The sequence below is a fragment of the Bos mutus genome, chromosome 24 (genome assembly GCF_027580195.1).
Source record: "Bos mutus isolate GX-2022 chromosome 24, NWIPB_WYAK_1.1, whole genome shotgun sequence".
NCBI lineage: Eukaryota > Metazoa > Chordata > Mammalia > Artiodactyla > Bovidae > Bos > Bos mutus.
The window spans coordinates 35656516-35681276 of record NC_091640.1 but is presented as its reverse complement, the minus strand read 5'-3'; the positions used below and the strand labels follow the sequence as shown (position 1 = coordinate 35681276).

Here is a 24761-nt window from a genome sequence, read left to right as displayed (position 1 = left end):
CTCTGGGACTCTTAATTATATATATATATTGGACCATTTAATATTGCCTCACAGGTCAGTAATTTGCTTCATTTTGGATACTTTTGCTCTGTCTTCATATTCACTAGTCTCTTATTTTGCAGTGTGTTTTCTGCTTTTCATCCCACACAGTATATATATAATTTTATTAATTTATTTATGGCTGTGCTGGGTCTTTGTTGCTGCGATAAGAATATAAATCCTGTCCATTTTACTTTATTTTTCCTAAAATGTAATGGGACTATTACAGGGGTGTGGGAAGGGGGTGTCAGCATTTGGAATAGCGATGTAGGCAGAACTGAACCTGTATAATAAACTGCCCCAGTCAGTGAGCTGGAATAGTTAACCAAAGGATATGCCCAGAACTCAAAGAATCAAAAAGGAATTTTTTTTTTAATTAAAGCATGGGTGATAGATTCAGAGTAAGTTTAGTATCAAACCAACATAAATTCCAGATGGAAAAAAGAGGAAGAACCAAGTAGAGACAATTTCCAAAGCAGCATGCTGCTTCTGGTTTGAAAGAATCCATCAGCTGTGGAGTAAAATTAGTATCTAAGTGAATCTTAAATATATATTAGTAGTTATTTTAAAACCATAAAGAGAAAATCCAAACATTTTCCAGAGAATGGGGAATAAAAAATTCTTAATGAAACTTAACATTACCTTAAAAAGTATTAATTTGAATAATTCTATACAGTAAAATCCTTCAAATCTTGAAAGAAAAAGACATGTTCAGAACATGAAGTACTCAGAATATATCACTCAGCCCCAAGAACCATTCTGAAAGAAAACTTGAGCATATATTCCAGCCAGACACCCCCACCCTAAAAATCAAGACAGCAAAAAAAAAAAGTTAACTGTCTAAGCTGTAGAGTGGGTAGGAGAGGCCAGGGGGAAAGAAAGGCTACTTCCTATTAACATTCAAATTTCAGACTTCTCTTGGAAACTAGGAAGATGCGGCAGTCTGCGCTCTTAATTCCTACAGGGCTACAATCAACTGGCGCTGCCTGGCTGTCCCTTTAGCTGCAGTCACTGCTGCTTATCTCACCCCTCTTTGCTTCCTGGTGCCCACCCAGCCTCTGTAGCATTGAGTTAACATCCATGTAGCTTCTGAGTTAAGCATCTCAGTCTTTAGCCAGAGGAATTCATCTGCCAGGGTTCTATGTGTATGCATCCTTGAGCAGCAGACGTGACCTGGAGATCCCTGAAAACATCCCTGCCATACCCACAGGAACATTTATTAATGGAAAAATATATCTGTATAGCACTGCTTCCCAAACAGTCGTCAAAACAGTCCCTAGAAGTAGGAACTGAAAGGTGGCGTGCTAGGCAAGACGAGGTTACGTGGACCATCCCTAAAATGGTATAAAAACTTAACATCTGTGCACAGTGCTGCGGTTTTGGGCGTGGGGGGCTGTCCGTAGCCCTCACCATGTTGTCAGAGGGATCCTATAGCTCTGAACCCCACAATTCCTGCCACCCAGAGGACAGAGCCTTGGGTTTGCAGCTAGTACTCTTAGCCACTTATCTAGCTGTGTGGCCTCGGGCAAGTCTCTTAAATTACTTAATCTCTCTGAATCTCATTTCTTCATTAAAATGGACAATACCTGCCTACCTTGCAGGGCTGGGTAGATAAGCGGTCCTGTATTTAAAGCTTTCTGCATCAGCAAGGATGTAATAAATGGTGGCCCGCCTCTTAGTTTATCAAACGGCAAACAGGCTGAGGTCATTTCAAGATTTTCTGGCCCAAGGCTATCCTGGTTGAGCCAACCTTGAGTGACTTCAGATTTGGAGCTGGTCCAAATCTGCTGCGAGGCGATCGCACTCTGAACCGACCGGGTTTCTTCCTCTCGGGGCGTCGCTCCGGGTAAGGTCACATGACAATTTCTAGTCTGGGCGGAGCAGGATCCTGGGGGGAGGAGGGACGGGAGAGGGGAGTGGGCGCGGGGTCGGTGGAGACGCCGAGCGAATCCGCCTTGGGGAACAGTGCGCCAGTTGCGGGGCGGAAACTTGGCGCGGAAAACGTGTGAGTCAGGGGACCCTTAACCGGGCCGGCCCCTCTAAGTTTGACAATTCCCTGAGTTCTCGAGTGCGGCCACGCCCCCTGGCCACACGGCCAATCCGCGCCGGCTCCTTGCCCCTCCCTCTCCGCGCGCCCGCGTCCGGCCCAGCAAAGTTGGTGGTGCCCCAGCGCGCGTGGGCATGGTGCACGGCAGGGTCTCCCGGCTCTCGGTCCACGACGTGCGCTTCCCCACGTCACTCGGGGGCCACGGCTCGGACGCCATGGTAAGCGCTGTCCGTCCCGGTGCCCTCCCGCCCCACCGACGCTAGGGCCCCTTAGGCACGGGGCACCCGGAGGGGGCCCTTTGGAAGGTTTACCACCTTTGGAACCGTTGCTTTTGTAAGTGGAGTGAAGGTATCTAGAGACTCCCCAGCCTCCTAGGTTTTTTTCTTTTTCTTATTGTTCCTTTCTTTGCTGGCATTTAGTATTTCCTGTTTTTATATTTATGATTCACATTCTGTTGGAAATGCGAATCGTATTTGCAAAACGATGTTGTTGGGGCACCCCCAGAGAAGCACTAAAACAGCAGGAGCTCCTCCACCGTGATGGAGCCCAGGAAACCCGCACACGGTGTTTCAGGTGGTGATCCCTGCCTCCCCCTACACCTTGCTGTGTGGCCAGGAGAAGGCCCTGACTCTCTGGACCTTTTGGGCCCATCTGTGAAAGGAAGGAGTCACTGGCTGGCTGGAAACCATATGGACAAACTCACAGCAGTTGGGTCATGTGAAAGGGGCTCTCATGTTGTTCATTGTTCAGTCGCTCAGTCGTGTCGGACTCTGCGACTCTATGGACTGCAGCATTCCAGACATCCCTGTCCTTCAAGATCTCCTGAAGTTTGCTCAAAGTCATGTCCATTGAGTCCATGATGCCATGAAGTTCCCAGAAAACATGAGTACAGAGGATGTGTCACCGTGAAGAGTTAGGTAGATGTCCGCCTTTGGAAACGCAGGCAAGTGAGCCCTGAAAGGTGTTTTTGTTCCCTGAGAGTGTTAGCAGGGCGCTCCACACCCACGTCTCCTGCAGTGGCTCCCAAATATGAGGCCTGCCTGCCTTAGATGCTCATTGCTCCTCCCTGCACCCCACGCCCACTCACCATTGGCCACACGGGAAAAACAAAGTTGCCCTGCATGTAGTGAATGTGGGAAGCCTCCTTGTTAGGGTCGTGGTTACCTGTTACTGGTGGGGAGCTGAGGGGCTGGCACCCGAGGACTCCGATTCACACTGTAACTAACGTTTGCCCCTTGAGCGTGGAGGCCACACTGCGCATGTTCATTACACTCCGCGTTCTCTGTGTGCTACTGAGACGGCCTCTTGTTCAAAAGTGCTCAAGTGATTTAAAAGAATATCCTTTGTTCTGAGATTAGGTTATTCCTGATTTTCAAAACCCTTGTGTCCTTTCTCGTATGATGTTATGAAGTGAAAGTCGCTCAGTCGTGTCTGACTCTGCGACCCCATGGGCTGTACTACTATCCATGGAATTCTCCAGACCAGAATACTGGAATGGGTAGCCTATCCCTTTCTCTCCTCCAGGGCATCTTCCCAACCCAGGGATTGAACCTAGGTCTCCCGCAGGCGGATTCTTTACCAGCCGAGCCACCAGGGAAGTCCAAGAATACTGGAGTGGGTAGCCTATCCTTTCTCCAGCAGATCTTCCTAACCCAGGAATTGAACCAGGGTCTCCTGCATTGCAGGCGAATTCTCTACCAGTTGAGCTACCAGGGAAGCCCATATCATTTTATGGTAAATGACAAAAACCACCCATTGGGCTGTCCTTTGTGAATCTCCAAACATCCGTTTGAAGTTATGCTGACTTGTCAAATTAAAATACCTGATTTAGGGCAACTGCTTCTGCCCCTCTGTGGGATAGCAGCTGTGGGGAAACCACACAATTTCTCCAGGCCTAGTTTTTCTAACCTGTAAAATTAGTATAGCAGGATCTGCTTTATCCATGTAAATGAGATGTGTGTAGAGTCTGACACAGAGAAGGCTGTCAGTAGGTGTGGCTGTAATTACTGCTTGCCGATGAACTGAAACCTTGACTTTCCTCTTTGAATTTGTGAAGTGTTAAGGTTGCTGGCTCACTGTAGAATAAGAAATGGAATTTGTCTCTGGCCTGAGTGGTTTAGGACATCTGGGTCATGAGAGATTATATCTGACACCTGCCTTGCAAGCTCATAAATACTTATTAGCTCCTAGAGATGTGGTGTGTGTTGTGTGCTCATTCCCAACTGCCTCCATTTTCATTTTATTTATTTTGGGGGCCACCCCATGGCATAGCAATCTTAGTTCCCCAACCAGGATTCAAACTCATGCCCCCCGCAGTGGAAGTGCAGAGTCTTAACCACTGGACCACCAGGGAAGTCCCCCCAAGTGCCTTCTTACTAGAAAGTCTGCGTGGCAGTTCTCAGCAGTATGGCCATGACTTTCAGGATTGCCCCCATCCCACCCAGCCCCGCCACCCAGCCCTCACCACACGCTGGATTCAGCAGTTCAGCTCCCACATGCCAGCACAGCAAGCCTTCCTGGTCACAAGTAGGATAATTTCACGAAGGAGCCCTGAAACTGTTCCCCATACTTGTTCTAGCAAAGGGTTCCAATGATTTTGTGTGTGTGTGTGTATTAGGCACTCACTTGTGTCCAACTCTTGGCAACCCCATGGACTTAGCCCACAGGCTCCTCTGTCCTTGAATTGTTTCTTACCAGCCTTTTAAAAAATGTGGACCACTCAGGCCTTTGATGTTCCAGGCCCTCACCAAGGTTTCAGAGAGCCCAGATCCAGCCGAGCCTACCACCTCCCGATACCTTTTTTCTTTTCCATTGTAGTTTATTACATAATACTAAATATAATTCCTTCTGCTATACAGAGATCTCATTTCTGGGTCTTCCCTCTCACCCCAGGTCCCTCTGCCATCCTCCAGGAAGACATTCCTTTTGTCCATTCAGAGCTCCTGTGTTTGCTTTGGGGAACATGAACGGTTTCCTCCGATGGGCGCTCTTACTGCATCTGCTCTTATGTGACATCATTACTGGGTTTATTTGGGGATTTCTCACGTTTGTGGGTTTGGGGGGGCATTTCCTCTGCAGCACACAGACCCTGACTACTCAGCAGCCTATGTTGTCTTGGAGACGGATGCGGAAGACGGACTCAAGGGCTATGGAATTACCTTCACTCTGGGAAGAGGCACTGAAGTTGGTGAGTTGGGCCTCTCTTGCGGCCCTAGGATGCCTTCATTTCACTAACATTCCAGTTCTGACCTCATTTGCCTCCATATGTTGCTTGCCGTGAGAAAAAACAATGTTTGATGGTTTGCTTATTTCACTGGGAGAAATTTTTTTTTTTCACATTTTTCAAAGGAATTTATTAAGAAACGGGGGAGGGGGATATAAAGTACACAATCAAAGGAATCAAAGAGTTTACAACATAGCTTCTTCAGGCCAGTGGCAACTAAGAAATATTTGCTGAGCCGACACCAAGGGTACGGAGGCCCCAGTTCCATTTTCAATCCCATCTCCCTTGGCTGCTAACCCAATCAGCTCGAAACTTCCTCCGAAGAGAAGTCAGATTGCCTTCCCAAAGCTCCCCAAACTACTTCCCAATTGCCTTTACAGCCCTTCTCTGCCTGGTCCCAGAGTCCTCACCGAGGCTTTGGGTGAGGTCAGCCAGGCCCTGCTGAGCCTTCCCACTCTTCCAGTCACTCTAAATCTATTTCTGTTCCCATCTGGATTCATGTAATTGAACTATATTCATGAACCAGTTGGGCTGGCTTGATCTGCTGCCTTTGGTCAAGTTACCTATCTTTCTAAGCCTACATCTGAACCTGATCCTTCTGTGGGGAACAACTTCTTGAGCAGTGTCTCTCACAGCTCCCTGCCCCAGTTAGTCCAAGGCTACTTTCTCCCCCAGACAGAACTCTGCGCCTGCGTCCAACCTCCCACTTAACTTCCAGCTGGCTTTAGTTCTCAGCTAACCCTCCTGGGTGGTGGTGTAGTCGCTAAGTTGTGTCTTAGCGACTTGAGGCCTCATGGACTGTAGCCCACCAGGCTCCTCTGTCCATGGGATTCCCTGGGCAAGAATACTGGAGTGGGTTGCCGTTGCCTTCTCCAGAGAAATTTTTTAAATAGCAGAATTTGGCTTCTCTCCTTGTGGTTATCCATAGCACTGCAGGCACATCTTTGAAGTTCAGCCCCTTTCTCTCTCTGCCTGAACCTGAAGTGGGTGAGCAGCTGAGGGGCTTGAGAGGGGAGACATGTGTTCATGGGACAAGGCTTATTGTTGTGCACACAGAGAGTCTACTTGCTTTTGTGAATCCTCCACATGGAGTCGGTTTCAAGTTCATTGCCCTTCTTTGCAGCAAAGGCCGTAGGTCCTGCCCGGTTTCAGAGCTCTCACTTGGGAAAAGCAGACAGTGAAGGCAGCTTGTTGAACCACAAGTCGGTCTTTCTTTTCTCAGAGCTGGATGAGGGCTCAGCCATGGTCTTGAGCCTCCACATTTTTGGAGACAAGGAAACAGACCCAGACAGCTGTTCAGCTAGTCTGCAGAACATTTAAGTACAAATTATTTGCTTTTTTTTTTTAAAGCATAATTTGGTTTATGCACGCACAAAGAACAAAATTCAATACATACCAAAAGAAGACCTCTCTGCCAGATCAATTTCACTGAGTCCTTAGGGGCTGAAACAAGGAAATAGATGCTCTAACTTTGATGGTGACTCGACCCCTCTCTCATGGATATTTGCACTGTCAGCCCTCTCCTAGTTGTAGAACAGTCTTGACTGATTGAATGATTTTAATATCATCAAGCAGATAAAAGAGATGTGTGTGTGTGTGGGACAAGGGAACCTTTCTTGAACGTTCTGTGGGTGCCATTAGGCTGTCCCCACCCCTCCCAGGGTTGCTGTCCAGTCATCCATCAACCAGGCCTTCCATGAATCCCTCCTGTGTACCCCTATGTGTTACATGTTCTGCCAGGCACCGCAGGAATGACTTTACAAAGAGAGAGAGAAAGGGGACAGAGTCCCATGTACAAGCAACAGGAATGCATGAACTTCTCAGGGAGACAGGCGTACAAGAAATGATAGAGCAGTATGAGAAGGATCATTTGTTTTAAAGTGAGTACGAACTACACGGTAACTGTCCAGGAGGGTCAGTACAGCTTCAGAGCAACAGTGAGGCTCTGTGATGAGCCTTGAAGGGTAACCAGGAATTGGCCAAGCAGATGGAGGCACCTGGGCACTGATTCCCAGACTCCCATCCCCTAAGTCAACCATTTACTGTCGATGTTTCTCCGGGCAGTGACCACTGACCCCGCAGGCTGGAGAGGTATGTTTCAGCTTCTCCTGCAATTTTAATTCTCTGGTATAGGTTGAGACCTTTATGAAGCTCTAACCATACAGGGTGGCCCCCAAAGTTTGTGCCAAACTCAGCAAGCTTATAAGGCGCGTTCTGGAACAAGCCTTCGGAACCACTGTTAACAGCCAGGACTTGGAACTGTGCTCACTCGGGCCCACCGTGAAGGGCCTGTTTCCTGGTACAGGTGTGCTGCTGAGTTCATGGGGTGGGGGCCTCCCGTACTCCTCCCCACCCGCACTGTCCCTATGGACACCTCCGGCAGGAGAAATCAATCCCCATCTCTCTGTGCCTGGAACAAATGGCTCTTTTGTGGTGATGGAGTTGGCTTCCGCCTGTTTCAGACCACAGCATGACAGAACCATTTTAATTGTGACCTTGCTGCGTTTTTCAGGTGACTCACTGCCATCTCACTGAACCATTACATGGTGTTCGAATTAAAGTTGAAAAAAACTCCATTAGCTCATCATGGTTCTTCTGCAGCCTTTATCAGCTTACTTAACTAATCATTCTTTTATAATCTAAGAAAACAGTGTTTTCATTACCGTGAAGAGAGGGCCTTAATGTGTGAGAGAGGGAGAGGTTATGCTTGATTTGTTTTTTTAAGTATAGATGAGACCAATATAGTTTTTGTAAAGGAAAAGAAAGAGAGATGAAAAAAGTGGAATTTTTAAAGAGACTAAATAGCCAGCCACAAGGGTTCCTGGCAGCATGAGAGCTCAGACCCGCGTTCTCTGTAGCCTTTCTGACTTGTCCTTCCCAGGCAGGAGGATCCCAGAAAGTTTTAGGCAGTTGTAGTCACAGGAGAGAGCCCTGGCTTCAGTCAACAGTAAGCTGCCTTCAAGGCCCAAGTTTCTCCAGACAGATTTCCCACTCATCTTTTCAGACACCGGAATCAGGCTGACTCTGCGACCCCATGGACTGTAGCCCACCAGACTCCTCTGTCTGTGGGGTTTTCCAGGCAAGAATACTGGATTGGGTTGCCATTTCTTCCTCCAGGGGATATTCTGGACCCAGGGATTGAACCTGTGTCTTCTGCATTGCAGGTGGTTTCTATACCATCTGAGCCACCAGGGAAGCCTGGAGTTAGGTCACCACAACCCAGTTTCTATGGAAGCTGCCAAATTTTAGTAAACTTCTTTCAGTGGACTCAGTCTGAGGGAGAAGAATCCATATCCTCTCGATGAATGTACTAGTGTTGTTTGTGCTTCTGTTGGAGCCAAAAAAGATGCGCTCATCCTCAAAGTTCGTTAAATGCATTTGCTCTGTGACACAAACCAGTCTGTTGTGTAACCCTCTCCTTAGTGAGACGGAGGTTTGATGCAGGTATTGATACAGGTCTCTCTGAGCCGCCAGCTTACTCTTCACGTCTCTAATCTAAGAGCACCAATCACCAAGGGGTGAGGGGAGCTCTGTCTTCCCAGAACTCGAGGGGGTAAATGTCTGAACTGGAATCATTCCACATCCTAGTAAGAAGAGCCCTAGAGAACACGGAAGGTATGGGGATCAGCCCTAAATACTCAGTATGAGCATCACCTGAGGGCTGTCACGCAGAAGCCAAGCGTATCCTGTGAACATGTTCAAATACTTTCAAAATGTCTTTCTCCTAAGGTCTGTCTAAAGTAAAACTGTGTCTCTGAGACTACCCTATGAAGTGATGTGAGAATTTTAATATTGAAGCAACGGCTATGCCAAACAGAAAGTCAATCAACATTTTTTATAATAAATTCATTGCTTTGAGGCTAAGTTGATTATTCTGGCCATTTAAACATAGTTTTATAGATTGAGCAAACAATAAAAGGGTCTTTGCAGACAGTTTTTTTTTTTTTTAACTGATTCTTCATCTGAAATAACACTACAAATTCTTATTTAAGTAGAATACCAAAAATAAGTAATTGATGGTAATGCTGACCCAAATGAAGGTTAACCTTCAAATTAGTTTAATGTTCATGAAGTTTTTTCATGTACTTTAACATTTTACATGTAAATATTAAGCTAATTGCAAATTCATTTCATCTTTAATATAGTTACATTGTGAATTCAAGATATATTCTATACTTGACAATGATGAAAAGACATTTCTAAAAATTCTATAAATCAGTCTTATTATTACTTGGGAACAATTTAATAGCAAGATTTTGTTTTGCAGCTGACATATGGACACTTTACAAAGTGAACAGGAGAATGATTTGGGAACATGCTTTAAACTTTCAGGTCTATGTTCTTTTCATGTGGCAGCCAATCAAAATGGATTTGCTCTGTTCAGGAATTAAGCTCTGAATATAGGTGAACAACTATTCTGTTTATTAGTTGTAACAACCACAGATGACATATTTGAGGCAATTTTTAAGGGCATGTACCTTTTATATTTAAAATTATCTTCATAAAATGCCCACTTTCGTTTGCGGTACTTGCATGTCTTAATTTATTCACACCAACACTAAACAAGAATTGTATCCTCTTTCACAGTTGTCTGTGCTGTGAATGCTCTGGCCCCCCACGTGCTGAACAAGGACCTTGGCGACATTGTTGGGGATTTCAGAGGTTTCTACAGGCAGCTCACGAGTGATGGGCAGCTCAGATGGGTAAGGTGTCTTGCTTTGTGAAACTATTCTGTAAATAGCATTCCTGAAGTCTCATGTCCTTGGATTGTAACAACTGTGAAAATAGACACAGGTTTAAGATATTAAGGTAAACATCTCAGTCAGATGAATTAGGGCTTGAACCAGGTGGACAGTCAGTATTTTAAGGTAATCTAGTCCTTTCTGTGAGACTTGACTCTGGACATACTTGGATCCCAAGAGCTATCACTGCCCTTCCAGACCTCATCTCTGCTCCCTGAATGGAAAGAAGTGGTCTAGACTCCCTAGAAGATAAAGTGCCAAATGGGAACCTTTTAGAGAGAAATAATAGGAGAAGAATTGAAGTTGTGGGAGGAGGTTATTAAGGACAGAAACGTAAGAGAAGAGCAAAAGTTAAGGAGAGAGAGACCAGAGCGCCTTTATGTGTGTAGGACTGTATTTGAACCTTAAGTTCAAAGCATGAAAAAAGTGAGATTCTAGAGATGGAATTTTATCACAGTTAGATCAGGGTTTTCCTGCTGGCTCAGTAGTAAAGAATCTGCCTGCAATGCAAGAGACCTGGGTTCAATCCCAGCTCAGGAATATCCCTTGGAGAAAGGAATGACAACCCATTCCTATATTCTTGTCTGGAGAATCCCATGGACAGAGGAGCCTGGCAGGCTAAGTCCATGGGGTCGCAAAGAATCAGACAAGACTGAGCGACTAACACTTTCACTTTTTCAAGGTCAGTCCAGTAGCTGACACCTTGCCCATGTCTCCTGACATCAGCTCTGTCTTCTTCCAACTGTTCAGTCTCCTGAGCACAGAGAAAGGCACATTGTTCACATTGCCTCGGATTTCATTCTTAACTTCTGCAAACTGAGTGAAACTTGCTTTAAAAGCATCCCCTGGAAGGAGTTCCCATTGGTCGAATCTGGGGCGATTCAATAAAGGTGGTATTTAACTACGTCATAAATATTTAACTGTTGGCATTTTACTTGTTTTCCTTATTTCTGAATTTTGGTACTTGGAATAAAGACTCTTACTATATCCTTTGCTTTAAGAAAAAAACAATGCAGTAGTCATGGTTGATAAATCATTGACTAACCTAAGAGTCCCTAAGTCCATTCAGATAGCAAACAACCAACAAAGGAAAGCTTGTCATTACCACAGAATACAAACTAATATAACGGGAATGGTAACGTTAGAAAACCACCGTATTGCAAGCACCATGGCTGTAAGTGACTGAGGCAGGAACAATCAGTGGATGCTAAAACTTAGGGGCAACGTTAATCTCCTTACTTTGGAAGGGAAATGGTAACCACACAGTGAAGAAGCCTAAAGGATACTAACTTACCCTAGCACTAAAAGATAATATGTGCGTGCTCAGTCCTATCTGACTCTTTGAGTCCCCGTGGACTGTAGCCCGCCAGGCTCCCCTATCCATGGGATTTCCCAGTCAAGGATACTGGAGTGGGTTGCCATTTCCTCCTCCAGGGCGTCTTCCTGACCCAGGGATGGAACCTGCATCTCCTGCATTGACGGGTGGATTGTTTATCATCTGGGCCACTAGAGAAGCCCTAAACAATAACAGCCCTGATAACAGCAACAAGAATGCAGTGGCAGCATCGCAGTCTAATCACGATGGGGCTGCAGATAACCCAGCTGGAGGAACTCTGTCCTTGAAAATACTAATAATTATTTTTTTAGAAAAGAAAATTTGCTCCAGATGAAAAGAGACTAAAGTGACATGTCAGCTAAATGCCATTTGTGAATTACAGAAAGTACATTATTGAGACAGTTGGTGCAATTTGATTATGGACTGTCTTCATAGATAATAGTGTTCTATCAATATTATATTCCCTGATCTTTGCACTATGGCTGTGTGAGAGAATGTCCTTGTTTTTAGGAACTATACTCTGAAGTATTTAGGATTAAGGGGGCATGGGATCTACAACTTACTCTCAAGTGACTCAGTAAAATAAATGTTCCTTATGTATTTTATTTACCTGTGTGTATATATGTGTGTTTGTGCATGTATATACATATGTAAATACAAAGAGAGAGGAAATATACAGGAGTTTTTTGTAATGTTCTTCCAGATCTTCTATAGGTTGCAAACTACTGGAGAAGAGCTTAACCTCCAAGTGAGTTTCCGTTCAGCTCAGTTCAGTTGCTCAGTCATGTCTGACGCTTTGCGACCCCGTGAACGCAGCACGCCAGGCCTCCCTGTCCATCACCAACTCCCGGAGTTCACTCAAACTCATGTCCATCGAGTCGGTGATGCCATCCAGCCATCTCATCCTCTGCCGTCCCCTTCTCCTCCTGCCCCAATCCTCCCAGCATCAGGGCAGAGCTTCCATTGCTGCCTTGTAATTCATGCAGCATGTCCCTGACTAGGAGACCTAAAGATCCTTTTCTTTTCTAAGAAGTGCTGGTGTGTTTTGTTTCCTAACCAGATCGGTCCTGAGAAGGGTGTGGTGCATCTGGCCACGGCGGCCGTGCTCAACGCCGTGTGGGACCTGTGGGCCAAGCAGGAGGGGAAGGTAATCCTCCAGCAGCAGCTCTGACCCCATGGAACATACAGCACACGACAGAGGAACACAACTCCCACTTCGAGCAAAGGCATGTACAGTAGGCTCCCAGGGGACATAAGAAGAATTGTTCGATTGCTTGTCTGCCCAGAGGGATATTGGCAGCATTTGGGACATCATCGGAGTAGGTTAGAAAGGGCTGAGAAAAGCAGGTCACAGAGGTGAGAGCCAGCTGGAGCCAGTGGGTTGGGGCACCGGCAGGCATTGGGCTGATAGGGGGAATTTTCCACTAGCACATTTATTGTTGGAAAGCACGTGGGTGCCTCACACATGTTTTACAAATCTTTTCTTTTCTTCAAGCCTCTGTGGAAGTTACTTGTTGACATGGTAAGTAAATTCTTTAATACTCCGTTTTCTGTAAATAAAATGGATCTCATGGATTCCATGCCCTTCGATTATCAGTGGATACATTCAACATTGTCTCTGGATCAGTCACTGTGCTGCTGATCAGGCAGCATGCAGTCAGGTCCAGTATTCCTTCTCTGGTGTTTGAGGTGGCAGAGAGCTGTGCTCACACGGGCAGGGGTGTCTGATTGGTCCCACCTACCCCACTCCGGTGCTTCCTTCCACGTGTGATACAAATTCTCAAGCTTCTGTTTCTTGACTATGAAAAGGGAATAATCCTAACTTCTCTAGAAACGCCACAGAATTGGTTCAAAAACTAGTTGAGAAAAGTGCTTCAAACTCTGAAGACCAAAGTGTTATTACTAAGATATTATCTGGTCGCTTTGACATCAAAAGCAAATGGCAAATCAGACCCTTGAGGAAGGAGCCCAGGGTGAATTCTAAGGATAGGCCTCTGCCCTTTCCTTTCTCCTTGACACGTTGATACCAGCGACAAGCATCTCACTGCCAAGGAGGAGGAAACTGGGCAGGTTAAAGGGAGTGAACATCAGACCCAGGCAGACCTGGCTTTCAATCCGGGCTCCATCACTTGCTGGCTGTGTGACCTTCAGCATGCCTCTTAACCTCTCTGAGCTTCAGCCACCTCGGGGCAATGTCTTGGATGGTCACTGAAAATCTGGTGGTTAACAAAGGCCCTGGTTATTATTTGGCCTGATAATTAAGGAGAAACAAAGAACCGTGCCCTTGAAGATTGTTGGAGGAAAGTGGAAACGAAAGGCTGTCGCATGATTTCTGACATGGTTGCAGGTGGCATGGGGCATCACCTGAAGGATAGGCATGGACCTCTTGGGCCACCTGCAGGCTCTAGACTGGCCTCTCCAGGGAGGTGCCAGAGGTGGCCCCCAGAATTGAATGATCTGATGACCACTAGGAGGTAGCTGAGATTGCCCCGCTGTGGAGTTTTCATTCTTTTGGATCCTATTCCCTCTTTCAAAGCCAGTGGTCTTAAAAGAAGCAGAATCTCCACGTTCAAAGGGCTTTGATGACAGTGAAGGGTCACCGTGGCGTAGGTACTGCTGGTCACGGTACAACCTGCTTCCCAACAGACTGACTGAGACTGGTGGGGGGAGGTCTCAGCCAGAGGCCCAGCTGAGAGTGTGGGCCTCTCCAGGGAGGCCAGAGCCCCGAGGGCAGGGTGGGAGGAGGAGGGGGCCCAAAGGGCCTTTCCAGGACAGAATGAGCCCAGGCCCAGCGTAAGCAGATTCTTAGAACCGAGACCCACTTGTGGACTGGCGTGGCCTTTCCATCCTGCCGTCTCGCCGCCAGGACCCCCGGACACTGGTGTCCTGCATCGATTTCAGGTACATCACTGACGTCCTGACGGAGGAGGAAGCCTGCGGTGAGTTGTCCCCACACACCGGGAGCTTCCGGGTCTATTTTGACCTGGCAGCCACCAGGCCCAGAGCCTCGTTGTCTAAAAGAGTATGACGCTTTTTATTTTTTCCAGAAATTCTGCGGCAAAGTCAGGTCGGGAAAAAAGAGCGAGGTGGGTTGTGAGGAAATTCTCTCATTATTTTTCTCTCGTTGTGCACCTCTGCAGGTCCCTGTCGTTGGGGGCTCACATCACGTCCCCCACTCCATCCCCCACAGATGGTTGGGTATGGATGCAGCAGCCTCCAGGGGTTACGTCTTAGGTCAGGGTTCACCTCGGCCACTGCCAGGAGCAGGGCTGGCTTTAGGGTCACACTGCACAACAGGGGAAGGCTTGGCCAGCGGGGCCTTCCGGAGGGTAACCTGGCCCCAGTGTGACGTCCTTGGGGCTGGGGGATGAGGATGAACAGGGCAGGCAGAATAGCTGGATTCTCCATGGGCAGCACTTCAGCCACAGATGATTCTACAGCTGGAGGTCCTGCAGGCGCAAACTGTTGAAGGTGGTTTTGTTTCCACAGAGGAGCAAATGCTGGCACATGGCTACCCCGCCTACACCACATCGTGCGCCTGGCTGGGCTACCCTGACGCCACGCTGAAGCAGGTAGGCTGCGGAACCGGCTTCTGTAGACAGCAGGAGATGTGACATTTTCCTCTTGGCCTTCCTGAATCATTGTGGGTTCCAGGCTTCATCCTGGATACATGGACACATTCCACATAAAAGGAGAGGTGTTTCCCTTGTGGACGCAGGGCTCTATAGCCTGGCAAGCCCGCCTCGGTTCTGGACGGGCAGGCCACCTCCAGGCAGAAGCAATGGTGTGACCTTGTATAACATGACCCCTGACCATGCTCTGCATTGGCTTCCTCACTGCGAGGTGGGAAATGATAGCTGTCCCAGTGGTTTTGAGGATCCCGATGAACGCTGCCCTGTGTGATGCTCAAGGACCAGAGGTGGCCCATGGCTGCATCACTCCCCTTTCTCATCGCCCTGTGCTCACCTGCAGCTGACAGAGAAGGGGGACCAGCTTCTGGCTGTTACTCATTCACCGGCTCGGTCTCTGGACGCTGCAGACTATCCCAGCTTTAAAAAGAGGGACAGAGATGCTCCATTCCTCCCACCAGGGGTGTTGTGACAATGAATGAAGTGGTTCCCATAGAGATGAGGAAGGAAAGTCACCAAACAGCCTTGCTCTGTTGGCTAAGCTGTTTGTGCTCTGAATTTCAACAACATGTGGTTGTTCTTCTGGTTCACGGTGCGGCCGCAGCATTTGTGAAGCCGAGTCCGAGATGACTGAGGTGCTGCTGAGACCAGGGAGGGTGTGTATTGATGGCTCTGCTCCTTTCCCCACAGCTCTGCAGCGAGGCACTCAAGGACGGCTGGACCAGGTAACTCATTTGGGTGATCGTGAACTTGACTCTGCAGTTGGCAAGTGAGGCCGGTTGTGGAGAGGAGCCAGAAGCCAAGGGCACCAGAGAGGTCAGGATTTGCCAGGAGCAGCCTGGCATGTTGGGACTCAGAAGTTTCATCTGAGGCCCTTTGTCCAAAGATAAGATATGAGCCTAGTTAGAATTCTGGAACATCAGAGTCAAAAGAGATCACTGATTTCCAGCTTTATCCAAGGACGAGTCTAGTTAGAATCCTGGCACATCAGAGTGAAATGAGATCATTGATTTCAAGCATCGACCCAGAATAGAAAGCCACTCTTTACTGCAGTACCAAGCGTTGATTCAGCTTCTGTGTGAAAACTTTCAGACGCACTGAGCTTGGTAGGGCGTCTGTGTGTAGTGGAAGGGTTCTGAGTGTTAGAAGAGCTTTGATGTAATGAACCCTGGACTCCCCTATACCTTCCAGCCATTGGTCCCAATGATTCTCCTGGGAATTCTCCCAAGAGCCAAGCTCCTCCTCTTCCGCAGGCCACCTCCTCTCCAGCCTATCCCCCTGCACTTCTTGTCCATCCTGCTGTGTGGTTACGGACCCCTGGGCAACCTGGGGTTTCCTCTGGGTTAGCTGTGGTTGTCTGTGACTACTGCGAGTCCATACGTGTGGCTCACGGTGGACGGTGTGCCTGTCACTTGGATTTCTGTAGGAATCTGGCCACCTGCCTCCTGCTGGTCTGAGAGTGGTCTGTGGAGCAGGAGTGCCAGCCAGCCCCGCTGCAGCTGTGGTAGATTAAGAAAATTATTTGTGTAGGTTGCTTGATAAATGATAAGGACTAAAAAAAAGTCTCCAGTTAACTTAAAATGCAGAATCTTGAGCCTTAACCCAGACCTGCTACATCAAAATCTGTATTTTTTGTGTGACTTTAAAAAAAAAATTTCATTGGAGTATAGTTGGTTTACAAAGTTGTTAGTTTCAGGTGTATAGCAAAGTAAATCAGTTACACATACACATATATCCACTTTTGGGGGGTTCTTTTCCTATATAGGCCATTACAGAATATTGAGTAGAGCTCCCTGTGCTATACAGAAGGCCCTTACTAGTTATGTGTTTTATAAATAGTAGTGTGTATCTGTCAATCCCTGTCTCCCAGTTTATCCCTCCCCCACCCCCTGGTACGGAGAAGGCGATGGCACCCCACTCCAGTACTCTTGCCTGGAAAATCCCATGGACGGAGGAGCCAGGTAGGCTGCAGTCCATGGGGTCACTAAGAGTCGGACACGACTGAGCAACTTCACTTTCACTTTTTACTTTCATGCATTGGAGAAGGAAATGGCAACCCACTCCAGTGTTCTTGCCTGGAGAATCCCAGGGACGGGGGAGCCTGTTGGGCTGCCGTCTATGGGGTCGCACAGAGTCGGACACGACTGAAGCGACTTACCTTACCTTACCATAACCCTGGTAACCATGTTTGTTTTCTACATCCATGACTCTACATCTGTTGTATAAATAAGTTCATTTGTAACTTTTTTAGATTCCACTTATAAGTGATGTATTTTTTGTCTGACTTCACTCAGTATAACAATCTCTAGGTGCATCCATGTGGCTTCAAATGGTAATCTTTCATTCTTTTTAGTGGCTGGGTAATACTCCATTGTATGCATGTACCAAAAATCTGCATTTTAACAAGATCCCTGGGTGATTTGCATGCCCACGAAACATTGAGAGGCATGGAATTCCTGTTGACTCCTCAGCTAAGGGCTAGGGAAGTGAGAACTTGATGGAGGCAGCGTGGGGCACTGGAAGGACACTTGGGATGTGATGGATTTGGAATCAACATTGTGCCTTTTCCCCACTCCCTGTGAGTACCTGCTGTGTGATCATGGGGATATTGCTCAACCTCTCTGAACCTTGTTTTCTCTCTAAACTGGGAATTATAGATTTCATGGTTCTCCTCAAAGCTGCTGTTTCTGAAAAGGACCAGCATGGTTGGGGTTGGCAGCAGGTGCTCGTGAGTGCTGGCACCTTTCCTCCTCCTGAGTAGCCGGGAGAGGCTGACACGTGACCACCGGGGGTCAGAGAAGGCCCAGGAGAGGTCTCCTAGGCCCCTGAGCTCAGAGAGTCCTCCTGAGGCTTCCACCCAGGATGGAAAGGTCGTCTTCAGTGTTTGGTGCTGAGCGCAGAGGATGTAAGAGGGGCTTTTTGTCAGCACACAGGGTGGGCATAGTGGAATGTAGGGAACCTCAGACCATCCAGGCTCCAGAGCAGCAGGCTGATGCCCGCATGCAGGACAGAAGCTAGTGAGCGAGGGGAGAGGAATATGGCTCACCTACCAGGTCTGACCACACCTCTTAATTCCCTTCCATGGCACAGCAAAACCCATCATCTTATTAAAGTTCTAGTGCTCTGTCCACTCCTGGACTTGAGGTCAGCAGGTCATTTAGAGTTACTGCCCTGATACTGAGCATCTCTGTTTAGAGATGCTTACAGGGTTATTTTTGAGTGGCTTGTCTGAACACTGATTGGGAAAGGGCAAGAGTTTACTGGAAGACAGGACCTGTAAATTACTGAAACAGTCACTTCTAAAGAAAACCCAAATGTCCACTGAGTCAGTGAACAGATCTAAATTATGAGATGAAATTTATGTTACAGGTTTAAGGTAAAAGTTGGTGCTGATCTCCAGGATGACATCCGTAGATGCCGACTCGTCAGAAACATGATTGGGCCTGAGAAGACACTGGTAAGTACCCTCCCTGGCCGCTGAGAAGCAAGCAGCCTCTTACGAGGCCTCTGCTGTGTCGCTTCTGTCATGTCCAGCTTTTTGCAACCCCATGGATTGTAGCCCACCAGGCTCCTCCGTCCAAGGGGTTCTCTAGGCAAGATTACGGGAGTGGGTTGCCATTTCCTTCTCCAGGAGATCTTCCTGACCCAGGGATCAAACCCACCTCTTATGTCTCCTGCATTGGCAGGCAGTTTCTTTACTAGTGCTACCTGGGAAGCCTCTGGCTAGGGCCAAAACAAGCTGCTTCAAGCGAGGATTAAAGAACATTGGGAATTTTTAACACTGTATGTCAGAGGTACAGCTTTGAGGCCTTGGAGTAGGCAAATCTTAAAAACAGCTGAAAACCAACAAACGTCAGTGAGGGGTGGGTAGTTTTTAACTATTTTATTCTGCAGAACCATTCAGTAAGATGGATTTAGAGATTGTTCCTCTGTGCTAGTGTGGCTGTGCCTGAACAAACAGGTCTCCCATTGGTGCCCCAGTGTGTCAATCATTTAATTCCCTTCTTAACAAATCCACCCGGCTGCCTTTGAGTAGGTGGGTTTCTGGGAGCCACTGCTCAAGAATCTGTAACTTTTGGTGAGATAAATGTAAGGATCAGCCACTCCTGTGTATTTTTATGTTTATTACATGTAAAATATTTTCCTTAAAGTCACAGTAAGATAGTCTTAAATTGTTCTGGAAGCATGTTTCATATATTAAAATAGAAGTTTGAGTCCTTGACCTAGGATCAAAAGCTCCATTATTTGTATATGAATTAACACTACTTTTGTCTTCTGAGGTCATCCTCATCTAAATAATTTATGACACAGATCGATTCTGGGTGTACCACTCAGCACATTCTACCAGAGAAATCCGTCTCTGGGTCTGACTTGGCCAAGCATGATGATGTCAGAGACAGAGAAGCCCTTTCTTACCTCTGCACACTCAGCACCTGGCTTCCAGAGGCCTAGACTTGAAATCATCATTTACTTGACTTATTGCAAGTTACTCCTTTGCATGTCAGCTTTCCTGTCTGTAGCATGGGTTAATATGAACTGCCTCATAAAGAGTTATTATGACATTAAATGTGACAGGATCCATAAAATGCCTGTGCAGTAGGTGCTTAATTAATGATACAGTTGGGGTTATTTATTATCGTGCCAACCAGAGTAGACAATAGCCAGTAAGAGACCATTGAGAACAAACTCAGCATTAACTGTGAGTGATTCAGAATGTGATGAAACAGTTCCTACAAACTACGAACCTTGCAAGACAAATGTATTTTGGTGGTTTCTAAATGCAGGCTGGGCTTCCCAGGTTAAGTGGTAAAGAATCTGCCTGCCAATGCAGGAGACATGAGTTCAGTCCTTGGCTCAGGAAGATCCCCTGGAGGAAATGGCAATGCACTCCTGTATTCTTGCCTGGGAAATCCCATGGACAGAGGAGCCTGGTTGGCTACATGGGGTCACAGAGTCAGACACGACTGAGCATACATGCACAAATGCAGATCAGGCTGGAGCTTCAGAGCCAGCCAGCACTTCTGGGCCCAGCCCAGGGCACTTCTGGATCTCACAGCAGCTCCGAGTGATGCCATCTCCGAGACGGCATGTCAGGCTCATCTCAGCAGCCCCTTTGTTCAGTTACATGCTGGGCCCCACAGTCGTGGCGCTGAGTGACCACGAGTAACAGACAGCACTTCCTCCCTGGAGGCACAGCCCTGCAGCAGGGTCAGCAGTGGGTAAGCCTCCCCTTGAAGGGTCTCTCTCCCCTTTCAGATGATGGACGCCAACCAGCGCTGGGACGTGCCCGAGGCCGTGGAGTGGATGACAAAGCTGGCCGAGTTCAAGCCACTGTGGATTGAGGAGCCCACCTCCCCTGACGACATTCTGGGACACGCTGCCATTTCCAAGGTAGAGAAACTGCTGCTGCTAGAGCAGTGGTCTCAGACCCTAGGATTCCTGGGCTTGTTCCCTCTCGCACTGCTATTTATCCTAGAGAGAGTAATCACTAGAAGTTGAAAGGCTACCAGCAACCCAGAGGTCACCAGACCTGATTCCTGTACTTTGTAAATACAGAAATCTAACTGATATTCAGATCTTTTACTCACCCAGACTGAAACAAAGTGGAGGTTTGCTAAGGTCAAGGTCAGGCGGACCCATAGAAGGCTGCCCCTGTTTCCCCTAGAGCCCTTGAACCAGGGCAGATCCACCCAAACTGAGGGCCCTCTTGGCTTCTCTCCCCTTCAGGTGTCAGAAGAACTCCGTGCATAAGAATGTGAGAAACATCCTATGTCTCAGGGAGTCTCCCATTAGCTAGGTTCACAGCACTGACTATGAAGCCAGAGGGGGTCACTTATAAAGGAGGAGTCAGGGGGAGGAACAAGCTGTGGGATGTGAACTCGTGATGCCATCAGACCCAGGAGGTCCAGTGCCCCGCTTCTGCGGCACCTGAAACTTCACACAGCTCCAAAGCAGGGCTCTTTCCTTCGGCTCTAAATAGCTGAACAGCCCAAAAATATTTTCAAACATTAGGAGTGTCAGTTCAAAAACAGGAAAGTGACATCAGGTTGCCTTGTATTCACAGGCACTGGCCCCCCTGGGCATCGGCGTGGCCACAGGAGAACAGGTAGGAGACATCTCCTTGGGGTGGCACACACTGGTACTGCCTGGGGACACTGCCCACGAGGCTACACCACCTGTGTTCTGCGACGGGAGGTTTTCTTCATCTAAGAAATGGGGTTACTTTACAGCAAGACATGGTCAAGAGTTTGTAGATTCTTCTACAATTCCTGTGACTCAGGTCACTGATCTTTTTCAAAGTATCTCATCAGAATTTACAAGGCAGCAATGTAAAGCTGCAGGGGTCTAGTAGGCCCCGTTTAAGAAAGTCAGCCTCAAAACTACTTAAACACACAGTGTTCCCTCTCTTTGCTTGTCAACGAGCACAAGCGCCTGCGAAAACCCGCGACAGACTGCCCACGAGCGGCGCTGTGTGAGGGGCGGGTTCTTGGCTCTCCTGGCCAAGGGAGCCGCGCTCTTCTGCCCTGTGTCTGTTTGTCGCCCGGGTCACCTGCTCACCGCGGTCCCTGTATCTCATCCCCATGCTGCTTCTCCCACTTACCAGTGCTGGTGGCGGCCACGCCCTGATAGATGGTCTTTTATGCGACACACAAAAGACTGACACACAGTCTTATGGTCTTTTACATGAGACACACACACACACACTTCTGCCAGCAGACTTGTAATGAGGTGAGCAGGCGGTCCCCTCCTGCCTGTCAGGGCTCGCCTCACGCCCAGAGGATGAAGAATGCATACAGTCCAGGCTCCCAGGAGGCCACTGTCGAGTGACTTGGAGTGGGCACGGTGCCAGGTTCATAGACCCTGAAGGCGAGGGCTGACTCTCCTGTTGGTGTGTTTTAATTCTCTTTCCAGTGCCACAATAGAGTGATATTTAAGCAACTCCTGCAGGCGAAAGCCCTGAAGTTTCTGCAGATCGACAGCTGCAGGCTGGGAAGTGTCAACGAGAACCTCTCAGTGTTGCTGATGGCCAAGAAGTTTGAAAGTAAGGGTGCCATGGGGCCGCGGACCAGGCACCATCTCCCCACACATCACATACCCTGCTTCCCTCTGGAGTTGCCATGCTGACATTTTTCTAACTCAAGCTTAATCAGGCAATCTTTGATTTTCAGTCCTAAATATTAATGATATAATCACCTGCAGACACTAAGAAAAGCCACAGATTCCCCCTTCATACCTCCCCCTCTGCCCTCCTTGGCACTCAGTGGCAACCTGTCTACACTTCTAGTTCCTGTGTGCCCGCACGCCGGGGGAGTTGGCCTCTGTGAACTGGTGCAGCATCTGATCATATTTGACTTCATATCTGTCTCTGCAAGCCTCCAAGACAGGTCAGTGATGTGGCGTTACCGTCAGTACTGCCTCTCAGTCCACAAAGAACCCTGGCCACTTGGCACATCCTAGAACTCAGTTTAGAGACCCACCTCTAAATATAGTCTTCTTTCTTTTAAAGGGTGGTTTCCTGGTAGCTGTTTTCTAGGTACATAAGTTGGGGGGGGAGGTGGGGAAGGGGGAGAGTTGAAACCAAATGCAAACCCAAAACCCAGTTGCTATTTTTGACTTTCTAAAGCCTCGCTTTCATCACATACTGTCTGCCTCTGTCCAGTCTCTTCCCAACGCTGGAGTCTTCATCATCTGGCTGCATCTTTTAGTTCCATCTCATTTCTCAACATGCCCCAGATGAGTTTTAAATTAGGACAGTCTCCTTCTAGTCACCTGCACACATACGGTTTTACTATGCTTTTCTTTCTTCCCAGAATTAAATACCGTACTTCAGACATCACTAGGAGTATGTAGTGAGAGCATGAAGACATGCCTGGGAAAGGTGAACATCAAGTTCAGGACTGAGGAGTCTGTCTACGGGGACCTGGGAGGGTCTTACGGGGACTTCTTCTATAAAGCAATATTTGGTTCTTCAGCTGAGTTTTAAAACACCTGAGAGATTTTAAACTAAAAACCACCACTCCTAGGGTTTTCTGCCTCCCCCATTTCAGTTCTGCAAAACAGAACCAAGGAGGGGGGTGGGTTTTGACCAACCTTGAAAGGTCCTGCAGGTTTTCAGGGATGAGAAAAAGGCTGAAGGGTTTGCCTAGAACCATGGGGTATCAGCCACCCCTAGACCGAGTCCATCTCTCTCAGTGGTGTTCGGCCCTCTGCCCAGCAGCCCATCTAACTGAAGGCATTGTTACTCCAACCTGACTCCTTCCTCCCAGGATGTGTGAATATGTCGACCACCTGCATGAGCATTTCAAGTACCCTGTGCTGATCAGGGAGGCTGCCTACATGCCTCCAAAGGTGAGCATGCAGTGCCCCCACCCCCCAGGCTTCCTCAGAAGGTCTGCCGGCCCCGCCCTACTGTTCTGGAGAGCTAGACCCCCGGGCACAAAGCTTGGTCTCCTCTGAGTCTGTTTTCATTATCTAGAAACAAATGGTTCTTTAGTCTTAAGTCCCCAGGCACAAAGGTCAGGGTTTGGGGTGAAATAGCCCGACAAGACTTCTCTCCCAGCAGCCTTTCCCCACTAGCTGGACCTGAAAACACGCACTCCTTGCCCCCCACCCCATGCAACAGAACTAAAAACCAGGCACCATCTAGCAAGTTAGCAAAAGGTTTGGACTGCACCTTTTTTTTTTTTTTTTAATCTGTTTCATTGACCCTCCTGTTCAAGAGATCGGGGCTCATTTTCACCAGCAGAGGTGGAACTAAGGAAGTGTGATTAGTTACCTAACCCTGTGAAGCAGCAGGACATCTCTCCACCATTTCAAACAAACTGAACTTTTAAAAATGTTAATGCAGTTGCCTCTGGCTGAGACTTAAAAGCATTTCTTGGAGCAGCAGAAGTAAATAAATGGCTTTTGTTCTGGGAGGTTATTAACAACTCCATTTTTTGTCTTTGATAGGATGCTGGTTATTCAACAGAAATGAAGGAGGACTCGGTAAAGAGACACCGCTATCCAGATGGTGAAGTCTGGAAGAAGCTTCTAAGTGCTCAAGGGAATAAGCACTCAGCTCTGACACCTTTTGCTTTAAGTGAAAAGGCTTAAGATTTCTTGGTCTGGTTTTACAAAAATAGAAGGAAAAAAAAAAAATCATCCTACCAATCAAGACAAGTTCAGCTAAAAGTCGTACTAACCTCAGGGATCAGCTTAGTCATCATTATTACTTGATTCTTTTAGCAGAAAAAATTCTCCTGTGTAGTATTTAAACAAAAATAGCTCCAATTAATTCAAAGTACAGAAAGATGTTCCTAAATTTTTCATCACATGCTGATACCTAGACGTTGAACTGTACTTTGAAAACAAGCAGCATGCTGAAATACTTCCTTAATCTTTTTAAAAAAGACACTTGTCATAAGTCAGTGTAATACAGACAGTGCTGCAGCACTGTGCAGAATCTGCTCTGCAACAAAAGTTTAAAAAATCACTGACGGCCCTGAGGTGGCTCAGCCTCTCTCTCTTGCTCAGTGTAAGCCTATTAGAGAATTCACACTGTGCTGAAGCTAATGAGGGTAAAATGGTATCAACTATTTTTATAACCCTTAAAGCCTTTATTCTAGATAATCATTGTTTTTTAATGATAAAGAAAGCCAGAATTAGATGAAACACAGAAAAACAGGGTGAACTAGCTTACTCAGCATTTCTAAAATATTCCCTCTCTAAGCCACATCCAAACCAGAACACAGCACATGTGTGT

The 24761-nt window shown here is 47.4% G+C and overlaps 1 protein-coding gene across 2 annotated transcripts; it reads left to right on the top strand.

Annotated features, from left to right (window-relative positions):
* Positions 1-2147: 2147 nt before the first annotated feature.
* Positions 2148-24688, top strand: ENOSF1 (enolase superfamily member 1). 2 transcript variants are annotated; one of them, XM_070361505.1, is made up of 17 exons: positions 2148-2304; positions 5165-5273; positions 9897-10012; positions 12091-12135; positions 12448-12534; positions 12883-12909; positions 14254-14326; positions 14435-14473; positions 14877-14959; positions 15707-15741; positions 18386-18473; positions 20273-20407; positions 21081-21122; positions 21929-22058; positions 22302-22401; positions 23284-23365; positions 23969-24688. In XM_070361505.1, exons 1-17 carry the CDS (start codon positions 2221-2223, stop codon positions 24110-24112), a joined length of 1419 nt encoding a protein of 472 aa, XP_070217606.1. In that variant the 5' UTR covers positions 2148-2220; the 3' UTR covers positions 24113-24688. The 2 variants fall into 2 exon arrangements, with proteins under 2 accessions (XP_070217606.1, XP_005898955.2); XM_005898893.3 differs by lacking the exon at positions 12091-12135.
* The last annotated feature ends 73 nt before the right edge of the window (positions 24689-24761 follow it).